Source organism: Limulus polyphemus, unplaced genomic scaffold (assembly GCF_000517525.1).
Source record: "Limulus polyphemus unplaced genomic scaffold, Limulus_polyphemus-2.1.2 Scaffold5842, whole genome shotgun sequence".
NCBI classification, from domain to species: domain Eukaryota; kingdom Metazoa; phylum Arthropoda; class Merostomata; order Xiphosura; family Limulidae; genus Limulus; species Limulus polyphemus.
Window position 1 is genome coordinate 35,576 of NW_013671452.1, and position 13,442 is coordinate 49,017.

General features: G+C 33.4%; 1 protein-coding gene across 2 annotated transcripts; it reads left to right on the plus strand.

Annotated features, from left to right (window-relative positions):
• The first annotated feature begins 696 nt into the window (after positions 1-696).
• LOC106473047 (neuronal acetylcholine receptor subunit alpha-2-like) lies at positions 697-10,914 on the plus strand. Of its 2 annotated transcripts, none has more exons than XM_013933725.2 (6): positions 697-913; positions 1,394-1,551; positions 3,439-3,483; positions 6,035-6,144; positions 6,433-6,965; positions 10,383-10,914. In XM_013933725.2, exons 1-6 carry the CDS (start codon positions 877-879, stop codon positions 10,724-10,726), a joined length of 1,227 nt encoding a protein of 408 aa, XP_013789179.1. In that variant the 5' UTR covers positions 697-876; the 3' UTR covers positions 10,727-10,914. The 2 variants fall into 2 exon arrangements, with proteins under 2 accessions (XP_013789179.1, XP_022257264.1); XM_022401556.1 differs by lacking the exon at positions 697-913 and adding an exon at positions 947-1,006.
• The last annotated feature ends 2,528 nt before the right edge of the window (positions 10,915-13,442 follow it).

Sequence of the window (13,442 nt, forward strand, 5' to 3'; positions counted from 1 at the left end):
GATAAGCTTCACTATTAAAATTATTTGTTAACTAGTTTTTGCCGATAGGACTGATTTTTACTGCAAGATAATAGGTAAATGAAGGAGGAAATATAATAAAAATGTGAATGTTTTGGAATCAAGTAAAAACAGGCACAACGTACAGAATAACTGAAATATGAGAAAACACTTTCGAAAGTGTTTCAAATAATTATACATAATATACATTATATAATCATTTTTTTACTACATATTACAAGATAAACTTTAGAAAGTTTAGTGGGGATAACCTAATGTCAAATAACATTTTCAGTTTACTCTGCGTAGAGTTATATTTACACAATATCATGCTAGGCTTCTGTCACTATTATACAATAGGCCTTACTGGTTACAACAATTCCAGTGTACGAGCAAGAACTTCAGTCGAAAGAACAGGAAGTAATTCAATGAGTTATAATAAAAACATCTGTTTAAAAACATTCAGGAAGAAAACATCTTACACTCAGTTAGTTCTTAGTTCCTAAAATTATAGCTTACAGTTCTGAAAGATAAAAAAAAACTAGCGATTTATCTTTCACGTGATCTAACATAATTTGGAACGAAATAACCAAGGAAAGAGTAAGCAACATATGTCTTTCTTATGTAATCGTAGATCGTGCAATTTAAACTAATGAGGAAGAGGAGGAGATTATAAAATGAACTTTGATCGACGGTTAAACAGATAGAATCGTACATCTGAATAACACAACCTTGGTGAAGCCGTATATGGTTAGTTTGTATGTTAATTCTACTCACATGATAAGTTTGCTGCGGTGAAAATTTAAAGCCTTCTGTGTGCCAGATCATTTTATTAGGAATCTAACAAAACTGTGTGAAGAAGAAGAAAAAAAAAAAGGAATGATCTATTATAAACCGTTTTTTACTCTGGTTGTTGGTAGGTATACTAAGCTATGTCTATTCTAATTTAGTTAGTTTCTGCTTCTGTAAAGTTGACCTCGTACAAACTCATAAAGTAGTGAATTTTATGGTGTGAATTTCATTTTCAAGCTGGTGAAGCGTGATCCTAATTAAATAACTTATCATTAGACATTAGTGTTAGGCCTATTATATTTTGTAACGTTGCAATCTATATTTAGTCTCTAAGGGATTTTCAAGAATTAAAAAAACGTACAATAATAGTACTCCAACAACAAACAACCCATTTCGTAATGAATAGTGTTGATATAAGGTGGATTTGGTTCTTTCAGTATTGAAATACCGTTGAGTGAAGTGGACACTTGTCATAAGACTAAAATTAAATTATATACATACAAACTTAATTTTTAACAACAAATTTTTCATTCTGGATAAAAAAAAAAGATAACATACGTCTCTCTTTATGTGGTTTTATTTGAAAACATTTTCCTTCCTCTAGCTTCTGTGCTGACCAGTAGTGTGCTGGGCAGTTCAACCATTAAACGTTTGAAGAAGAACCTTCTGATTGGCTATGATAAACATACCCGTCCAGTTCAACACCATTCTAACGTAACAACGGTGAACCTCGGACTGTTACCGATCTATGTGTCTGATTTAGTGAGTAGTTTACAATATATTTTAGTGAATATACTACAACTTATATAAATACTGCGGTGATTAGATTTCTCGTGTGTCTTCTTTCGAAGATTATGTGATTTAATGGAACTACAACACATCATGACGTTAAAATATGTTGCTAAATAAACCTTTAATAAAAAGGCCATCAAATAACGAACTCTTCATTAAATGTCGTCTTCCAATTATAAAATCCCCATGTGGGTTAGCGGGAAGTTTATGGACTAACAACGCTTAAATGCGGGGGTTCGATTCCCCGCGATGGCTTTGCGCTAAAACATACAAACAACGAAAGTCATTTGTTGGTTTTCATTCTCGATATTCCTTCAGTTTCGACACATTTATATACATGGATGAGTTTGTAAACGGGGGCGTACAGAAGGGGAGGGGAGCACAGTCCTGTTTGTATTACATATTCTGAAATTCCACCATTTGCTAGTTCACGTGTTCATGCACAAATTAACCAATCACCTTTGTGCATATTTATAAGTAATGCGCTTTCCATTCTACTAAACTTTGAGAAAAAAGGGGAAGGTCAGTCTTGTGTGTGTACACACTATTCAAACCACACAACCTATTTTCATTCCTTTTAGTCGCGCACACAATCCTTTTTTGACCGCACCTTTTTTTTTTTCACACCTAAAAAGTTTTTGATTAAATTTGTATGATCCTGTTAATAAACTTTTAATATCAGTGTGGTGAGAAAAATAAAATCCATAAGGTGGCTGGTACAACTAATAAAATATGTCGTCAGTCTGGTGGCAAAAACATTTTGCAGGCCATTTTTTTTATGTGTTTGTCGAGTTGGAAAACGTGTTTTGTAAGACCGTGTATATGCTCGATTTGATTTCATTAAAACTCACATTTTATTATGCTTTTTGTGATGTTCCATTTTCTATGCAAGTTTTAGTCTTATAAATTTAAAAAATTTGAACTATTTTAGTTCCATTTCACTTTTGAAATATTTCTATAGGCTTATCCGTTTATTTTTATTTGTCCGTTACTAAAAAGTAGCTCTATTACAAATATATTTTTTTACAACTTATTAATCATGACATGAGAAAACTTTATTAGCCTCTTGTTATTTTGAAACTCTCTCGTCTGTTAGTGTTATGTTTTATTTTTCATGTGTTGTCTCCTGTTTCATCCATTAAAGGTTAAGTTCTTTCTTTGCCCAGATGGCATTCAGGAGCGTATATTTCAAACAATATTTAATGTTTGGGTAACAAGTGAGTTACCGTCATAATTATTATTATTATCTAACGGTAATTTATTTGTTTTGTTTTTTATACGTCATTCGTGGGTTTTTTCTTTTCTTAACTGAAATTAAACGTTTAAGAAAACTAAAATACACAAATAATGTTTGTTGCGTTTTTATTCATTTTATGAACTTTTTTTACTGTCGTAAAAAGTTCTAACGTTTTTTCTTGGAGTCTTTCTAAGAAATAAAGAGAATCGGATGTTTTACAATTAATTTTGCTTTAAAATACGCTATTTTTTCCCTTTTTTTAAAAATTTTTCATCAAAATCTCAAAAAAGTTTGTTGCGTTTTAACATTACTTATATTTTTCAATTATATCCAATTTCAAACAATCATTAAAACTTAAATAGTATAAGATATAACAATGTACTAGGTAACCTTAAGCTTAACAATATATACTACTAGTACAGTCCTAGTTCAAATTCTTAGCCTTATTTTAGAATTCTAAAACCTTCCCTTAACAAAAATAACTTTTTTTTCAAGATATAGAGCTTTGCCCTAAAACCTTCTAATTATATTATAGTTTATATCATACTTACTAGTAATATTACCTCTTAAAAAGTGGGAGTATAAATCAGATAATAAAGTTGATATTATTCATACCGTAGGACGAAGAAAAGCAAGTGTTAACACTAGAATCCTGGATTCAAATGGTAAGTCAAGTTAATATTTAGTTTTTAGGGTGACTCTGGCAGTCCGCAGACAAGAACATGGTCATTATAACTTTTTGTTATTAGATAATTTTAGTTTTGGCTAAAAGTTGACATTACTTTGATCAGCAGTTTACAGATGTCAGTTTAAATATTCGTTCTCTTTATAATAATAGAATTGGTGAATTTGAATTAAATAAAAAGTTATGGTCAAATTTGGGTCAAACTGAATGTTGAATTTTTGCATAGGCTGTTAATGAATATTTACTCCCGGTGGCTAAGCGATAAGCTTGAAGGTTATACCGCTGAATTTGGGGTTCAATCCCTGTAATGGGCCCAACTCAGATGGCCATTGTGTAACTTTGCGCTTAGCAAAAGTATGAAAATCCGTTCCCCTTGCGAATGATAAAATATAGATGTCAGAATTTAAAACAAAATATATAACTTTCCTTAATAATGGTTGGAGACGGCTTGAATGGGTATTGAAGAAAAAACTTTAATATAAGTTTAACATAACAGCAAATGTACAACGTTTCGACAAGGTTTTGCCATCATCGGGTACAAGTAATTTTCACTGACAAGGATACATATATATATACAGTATTGGACAAAGAGGTCACATGACCGGAACTGTTGCAAAACTTAGAAGAGGTATCTAGGCACCACGAACAAAATTGACACTAACAAACCCAACAACGGTACATTACATTAAATTAAACAATAATAAAACATTCACTCACAAACACCAAACAGTGTTTTATATCATGACAGATATATTCTTGATATTATTAACAAAAATGTAAAACCAGATTTACGATGACAAACATACAAAAAAATAAAGAAAGAAAAGAAAATAACATTGACACAAGAACTTAAAATTCTGTTACGTTAAAAAAAATTAGTTTCTGTGAAACAACTGGTTATTAATTGTGTGTGTGTGTGTATATCACTCAATATATTACCTGAATAGCCCACATTTCCATTGAATTATTTTCAAACATTGTTGTTAAACACAAAGCTACAAAATGGGCTATCAGTGCTCTGCCAACTGCAGGTATGGAAACTCGATTTTTAGCGTTATAAACTCAGAATTATCTAAAAGCCACCAAGGGGTATCCAAATATTATGTTGTAAGCTATATTTGTAATGCCATAGAGATAAAAAAAAATACATCATATTGTTCAAATGCTTCAGCTAGAGGGCGCATCATTTTAAGATAGAGTAAATGCTAGAATCCTTAGAATATTCCAGAATCTAGATGACGTCACGAAAATCTGGTAACTTAGATGATAACTAGAAGTGAAACATCAGGTATAAGTACGATTGGGGTAATTAACTGAAGCTAGCCAGTGAATCAGTCAATTGGTTTTCAGTGGTAGAGATCCAGTGAAGTATTTAGATCAGTTTTAGTTATCGCGTGTATTTTGTTATTCTATCGTTTAGTCGTGACATTGTACCACTAAGTTTATCGTTTAGTACAATTAGGTGGTATTTATAAACTTGGACCTACAAGTTACAATAGTTTGTAAGTGTTATCTTTTTATGCGGATTGGACGAAACCTTACTTTCACCGCATAGTTTAAACGAACCAGCCCCCCCCCCCAAAAAAAAAAGATAATAATTTTAAAACTTTAAGATGATGTAGAAAGGGATTTTCACGTGTGTACTTAGTTATTATTAACTTCTGTTCAGAACAAGTTTAGATCACAGGCTAATGTGTCTACTGTAAAAATATTTACAATATATATAAAAAAGATTTAAAATTATTTCTAAGAAAGGAAGTACCACACATCAACACAAGGGAATATATCCTTCGTGATCTTTAGGGTTTCCACAAAATACTACCACACATCAATACAAGGGAATATATCCTTCATGATCTTTAGGGTTTCCACAAAATACTACCACACATCAATACAAGGGAATATATCCTTCATGATCTTTAGGGTTTCCACAAAATACTACCACACATCAATACAAGGGAATATATCCTTCGTGATCTTTAGGGTTTCCACAAAATACTACCACACGCAAATGTCGTGGAATAATGTGAAAAATCTGAGGTTCGCCAAGTTACAATGTCTTGGGTGAAAGACTTTTCTGGTTGTTTCGTTGGATAACAGAGCATTTTTTGATATACATTTTCGTCTTCTGAAATTACACGAGCTTTCGGCAAGAATTAATTCTAATTAAATACTACAAATATTTCGCTTTTGTCTGAAGTTTTGATAATGAATGTAACATTAGTCTGAAGTTGTGGACTTGGTATTGGGCCTTAGTTCATTTGTGCGCTGTTTAAAAATAAATGTTTTAAGAGTGTATATCATTAAATCTCTATTACACAAATAATCCGACTTTATCTAACTCGTGTAACTTTACAACACTCGTGAAGTAGGCAGCGGGATATAATAAATAAAGTGAAATCCTCAGTGAAAGTTCAATAAGAATAAGGCTTAGAAATTACAATAACGTTGAATATGACAATTGAAATAACAAACGAAGTTTGTACAGCTTAAACTATCGAAAGATAAAAACTAATATGTTGTTTTTACAGGAATGGAAAGATGAACATTTCGTATGGGATCCTGCCGATTATGATGGATTGAGCAGTATTCACCTCCCTGATCATACAATTTGGCAGCCGGATATCACTATTTATAATAGGTAGAATAAGATGAGTAATATAATGTTGCCTGATATACAAAAAATATTTAATTTATGTAAAATGTAGGGTTTCCACCAAGAAAACATACCCTTCGTACTCTGGGCATCAGCGAGTTGTTTAATTTTTTAAAACACTAACTGAATACAAGTACATTTAATATTTTGTTTGTGATGTACCTCGTTCTTTCTTTTAACTTATCGCTTTTGGCTAAAAACTTGAATGTTGATATAATTATTTCCAACGCTCAAATTTACACGTTTTCCTCATTTTTATTTCCTGCCACGTAGTTTTCCGGCCACTGATATTGACCTGAAAACAAAGACCCTGAGCATCGTGAACTCAGCAGGAGTGGTGACTTGGGTTCCTCCCGCTACCATCCGTGTGTTGTGTCCTTTGGACCTATCGCTCTTTCCTGACGACATTCAAGTATGTAAAATCAAAATTGGATCGTGGACTCACGATGGTTTGAATATCGATCTCCAGTTAAAAGACGAAAATATGTCAGATCTACAAAACCATAATATGAAATGGCAGATGATTAACATTACAGGTACAAAAGTAACACAATATTACGATTGCTGTCCAGAACCTTATCATTCAATTGAATATTATGTTCGTCTTCGCCGACTTCCTGTCTTGGCTGTTTCTGAGCTAAGACACTTTCCAATCCTGGTCGCAATTTTGTTGTTTTTAGTGATGTTTTGGGTTCCAGTTAATTCAAAGGAGAAATTGGTGTTGGGAGCAGCCGCCATTTTCATGCTTTACGGAATATTTATTAGTCTGATTCAGATCGTGTCTTCAGGAGCGGTTAGAATCACCGGTAAAGTATCTTATTTTTTTGGTCATATTTTTCAATAATGGTAAAAATATAAAGTTTAAAAAAAATTAATTTTGTTGCCCAAAATCCTTCATTGTTTGTTTATAAAATACTTCAGTTTTGCACGCGCTTCTTTTCCTTTATAACTATAAATTAATTTTAAATTACCCTAACTTCCAGTTCCCAGTGGACCAGCAAGGAGTTTACGGAATTACAACGCTAAAATTTGGAGTTCGATTCCCTGCGGTGGAGAGATAGCATATTGTGTAGCTTTGCGTTAAAATAAACAGACGATAACTTCTAGAAAAACTATCCAAATGATAACTATGTTAAATGAATTAAAGAACTATTACTTACAATAATGACCATACAAACACTTTATAAACATGAAATTAAGTTTTGAATAAAACAGCTACATAATACAGTAATCAGATACCTACGATCTAAGTTTATATTGTTCTGCAGGCCTCCTACCACCAAGAAGAAGAGGAAAAAACAGGCTTAGCATTTGTATCTTATTCTATGACGTTTAATACCAATAAACTTAAATAAAGACCTGAAACGTTTTCTACGTGGACAACTTGTGTCTAGCTCCCGAGGCTGAGAAACTTGCCGTAGCAAAGCTACACGAGGGCTATCTGCGCTAGCCGTCCCTAATTTAGCAGTGTAAGACTAGAGGGAAGGTAGCTAAATCTTGGGCTACTCTTTTACCAACGAATAGTGGGATTGACTGTCACATTATAACGCTCCTACGGCTGAAAGGGCGGGCATGTTTGGTGTGACGGGGATTCGAACCCGCGACCCTCAGATTGCGAGTCGAGCGCCTTAACCACCAGACCATGTCGGGCCTCCCCGTTCAGTATCACTAGGTCTAGTACTATAATAATATATAAATAATTTAACTTTCTGTTATAAATATGATAACATTATAATTGTTTTAAGTTCGAAGAGATTCGGGCCTTTTTTATTATGTTCAGTTCAAGAATGGCCATTTGCGTGAACCGTTAGTTTTCTGTATTTAGTTTCCGTTTCTCCAACTACATTTTATACTCATACTTTGCGAATATTTTTTTATCATACAACTTTTAGGGTTATTTACTTTTGTTATCATACAACTTTTAGGGTTATTTACTTTTGTTATCATACAGTTTTTAGGGTTATTTACTTTTGTTATCATACAGTTTTTAGGGTTATTTACTTTTATTATAATACAGCTTTTAGGGTTATTTACTTTTGTTATACAGCTTTTAGGGTTATTTACTTTTGTTATCATACAGCTTTTAGGGTTATTTACTTTTGTTATCATACAGCTTTTAGGGTTATTTACTTTTGTTATCATACAGCTTTTAGGGTTATTTACTTTTGTTATCATACAGCTTTTAGGGTTATTTAAATAGTAAAATTGTATCATCTTAAAGTTTTTTCCACGGTTGGTCAGCAGTAAGTTTCCGAGGTTCCATTCCTCGCGGTTGACAGAGCGCTAATAACCTATTGTGTACCTTTACACTAAAAACATCAACAGTTTTGACTTATATGTTTTGGACATTTTTTTAAAAATTCAAATCAGAATATTTTCGGATTTAATCTATTCTTCTTTACAATTCAAATGTGAAACGTGGTTCACGTAAAATGGATTAACAAATTTAATTTTTGTGTTGAAAAACTTTTTCAAATTTTCTTGTATACATATTTATATAAAGAAGCTAACAAAGATTCACATCAAGAAAAATAACAAAGATTAAAATTATATTTTTCTCAACCTTTATTTGTACCAGTGGCTACTCTTCAGCCATATTGTATTATTGGTTCGTAAACCTTTCAATACCATCTCCCTCCCGTTAAATGAAATGTGTTACTGGTCAAGATCCCACCCTCCGGTGATTCAGCGGTAACTCTATGGGCTTATAACGTTAAAAATCGGGTTTCGATACTCGCTGTGAGCACAGAAAAGGTATTTCATTATATAACTTTGCGCTCAACAAGAAAAATCCACAAAACTGGTATAAATAGTTTGAAAAAAAAAGTATTATTAAAGATTTCACCTGGTTTAGTGGGTTTTTTTACGGAACAATTTTAAGACGATAAATTTGAAAGTTTCTCGACTCAACTAATGACATCGTGGTATCCTGACATTTGTGCAAGGACACGTATCATTAAAGTTATCAGAACTGTGCCAACGATGTACTAACAGTCACCATTAGAGACACTTCCAACCGTTTGTTTGTTTACTCTTAATATTAACTACAGGACTAGTGTTAGAGAAACTTAAGATTTGATAGTTTTTTATGTTGATATGATAAAAAGAAAATTTTAAAATATAACAACAAATCGAGGTTGTTGTCACGACGGTAGTACCCGTTAAAGAAGATTAAGAATAGGTATACTTATAACTAAGTATTAAGGCCAGTAACAAGATAAAATTATTCTGATTAAAGCCACTTTGTAATTATAAATATCTAAAAAAGGACACAGAGTATTGTATTTGTGAAGTTTCAATTTCATTAAGAAGAAAAAATATTCAGGACACAGCAAAGTCTTAGTCCGTTAGAGTACAGAGTACAGCAAAGATTTAACTCCACATCTAGTTGTCAAAGAACATGGGTACAGAGTTACAGCAAAGTTTTAACTCCACATCTAGTTGTCAGAGAACATGGGTACAGAGTTACAGCAAAGTTTTAACTCCACATCTAGTTTTTAGAGAACATGGGTACAGAGTACAGCAAAGTTTTAACTCCACATCTAGTTGTCAGAGAACATGGGTACAGAGTTACAGCAAAGTTTTAACTCCACATTTAGTTGTTGGAGAACATGGGTACAGAGTACAGCAAAGTTTTAACTCCACATCTAGTTTTTAGAGAACATGGGTACAGAGTACAGCAAAGTTTTAACTCCACATCTAGTTGTCAGAGAACATGGGTACAGAGTACAGCAACGTTTTAACTCCACATTTAGTTGTTGTAGAACATGGGTACAGAGTACAGCAACGTTTTAACTCCACATCTAGTTGTCAGAGAACATGGGTACAGAGTACAGCAAAGTTTTAACTCCACATCAAGTTGTTGGAGCTGACAAGAAGAACAATAAAAATTCAAGTTTCAGACCTTCACAGAATGTAAGAATAGAGTAAAACCACGTATTGTCCATAGAGAAGATGAGATCAAGAGCATCAGTGAAGTTTCAGACCAATAAAAACAAAAGATACAGAATAGAAGACATGGTTTTAGGGTAGAAAAAGGATAAAATGGCTCGTTGTGTTTTTGATGTCATGTTTTACGAATATACCATTGTTTTTCGATTTTTACTTAGTTATCTATGTCAAATAATTTGAATCATTTTACTCTCAAATTAGTTATGGTACGTGTAAAATGCATCTGTCCAACTACAACAGCGCAAGTTATATATATATTATTTTTTTTACAGTTAAACCAGTTGAAAGCCTTCTACTCATTGGAGTTGTGGCACTGATCTTGGAAGTCATAGTACTAAACCTTCCTCACCTTTCCAGTTCCATCAGCCCTCCCCGTTTCTTAGTTTCTTTTCTTTCAGGAGTTGGTGGACGTCTTATCTGCATTTGTGGCCAGGAAAACAGGGATTTTTCTCACGATCGGATAGAACTGACCACATCAGACAACGAGGATGACAACAGTGGCCACCAGAAACCTCAGCCCATAGATGGAGACTGGTATTTGATTGCTACAGGCTTAGACCGCATATTGTTTGTTGTGTTCCTCTCTGCTTTCATTATTGTCTTTGTAACAATATAAATCTACTGGCATTCTTTTGGTTTGCTCAAAATAATAAAATAATATTCCTATTTGTATGTTAGATTTTATCTAAGCTTTATATGACGTATTATTTTTCTATCTTTTAGCGATTTTCACCTCATGGAACCATAAACAAAAAGATAAGATTTATACTCAAATATTTTAAATAAAGCTGATAAAATATATAATGTTTTCACATCTCTTTGTTTCTTCTTGTACATTGCTCATACAACATCTTTTTCACTAATATATTCATTAGAACTGGAACATAAAAAACTTTAAAGGAAACATCTCTTCCTATTATTCAAGCTTCATTTTATATTATTTAGGAAAATTTAATGCCTTATGTTAATCTAGAAGTTTAACATTCCCACAGATGTTGTACATAGAAACATTTCTCTCAGTAAAACCACTCAAAACTACAGTAACTACTATACTATGGCAGAAGGTGGTCAAAATGTATATTTTAATGTTAATTTTTTGTTGCTATACCCATCATGCCTAGCTACTACAGTCCTGTGACCTAACCCCTGTTAATTACTGGTCACGGCTCTTTCTGACAATAAGGCCTATCACCATAATCCAGCAACCACTGCAATAGAAGTTCAAACCTAAAATATTTCATGCTAACAATATCATTAATAAGACGGATTCAATAGTTTAAAAACAATGGTTGCTACTAATCTGGCACCCCTAGTGTAAGAAGCCAGGAAAAACAAAAACGTTTTATTTAACATAAAATGTAAAGCTGGGGCATGTCACTGAAGAAAAAAACAAAATATGTAGTATGCTGGGAACACAAGGAAGACTAGTAGTATGCTGGGAACACAAGGAAGACTAGTAGTATGCTGGGAACACAAGGAAGACTAGTAGTATGCTGGGAACACAAGGAAGACTAGTAGTATGCTGGGAACACAAGGAAGACTAGTAGTATGCTGGGAACACAAGGAAGACTAGTAGTATGCTGGGAACACAAGGAAGCCTAGAAGTATGCTGGGAAGACAAGTAGTATGCTGGGAACACAAGGAAGACTAGCAGTATGCTGGGAACACAAGGAAGACTAGCAGTATGCTGGGAACACAAGGAAGACAAGTAGTATGCTGAGAATACAAGGAAGACTAGTAGTATCCTGGGAACACAAGGAAGACTAGTAGTATGCTGGGAACACAAGGAAGACTAGTAGTATGCTGGGAACACAAGGAAAATAGAGTATATGGTAGACAGGAAGACAGAATATATGGTAGAGAAATGTGGTGGACAGGAAGACAGGGTATATGGTAGAGAAATGTGGTGGACAGGAAGACAGGGTATATGGTAGAGAAATGTGGTGGACAGGAAGACAGAATATATGGTAGAGAAATGTGGTGGACAGGAAGACAGGGTATATGGTGGAGATATGTAGTGGACAGGAAGACAGAGTATATGGTGGAGTGATGTAGTGGACAGGAAGACAGAGTATATGGTGGAGTGATGTAGTGGACAGGAAGACAGAGTATATGGTGGAGAGATGTAGTGGACAGGAAGACAGAGTATATGGTGGAGAGATGTAGTGGACAGGAAGACAGAGTATATGGTGGAGAGATGTAGTGGACAGGAAGACAGAGTATATGGTGGAGAGATGTAGTGGACAGGAAGACAGAGTATATGGTGGAGAGATGTAGTGGACAGGAAGACAGGGTATAGTTTCTTAAGATAGACAGTAGTTGAAGATCAAATACAGAAAAGACAGGTATTATCGCCAATTATATCAAATAATTATTTACTACACTTCTTTAATCTTTAAATCTTACCTTCTTAGGGGGTGGAGGAACTTTTCTATGGATTCCTGACTTCTCAATGCATATTTGTCGATCCTCTTTTGATGTTTTTTTGGAATCAACATCAGAAAGAACAACAATGAAATGGTGACATTTTTCACATTTAACAAATCTGGTAGAGGCTGGAAAATGAAAGCAACATTAATATTGTTCACAAAAAATTACATTTGATATCCTCAGTTTTTATGTTATTATAAAACTACTTCAAACAAAGCACTCCAGTGTTACCAAGTGAACATTATAATTATTCAACGTTTTACTGGTTTTTTCCTAAAAAGCATGCAGTAGCACAAGAAGTACAACTCAGAATAGACAAGAATAATAAAAAAATACTTTTTTTAACAATAAGATACAAATGCTTCACTTAAATACAAATGTTTCAACAAGAGTGCAAGGACATTTTGGACAGCACAACTGACCATCTTGCCCTCTACCTCCCACTGCTGACTTTCAAACAAATTTCTGATTAATGGCAGAATGTGCAAACAATTACATGTTTAAAGAGTTGATACTGATGCTTTTGGGCTTCATAACATTATGAGAAGAAAAAATAATTTCAAACATTGTGGTAAAAGGCAACTCTACCTACTAAGGTTACCACTACCATCCTAACGATGAATATTACCATCAAACCATCCAAACAAAATCTTCTGCATCTCCACACCTGTCCAAAGGGACTTAAAATAATTTAAATTATTTATATAAGTTATATGTAAAATGATTTTGAAAATTAAGAAATCTATGAGAGTAATACCTTCGTGTTACAACCACTTGAATATAGGCTTCCAAAAAGTTATAGTTGTTTCTAAAATATTCAAGGCAACCATTACCAATCTTATAAATTTTGAGCACACACACAGACAAAATACTAGTACTAAGATTTGACCTACCTGAGCTTC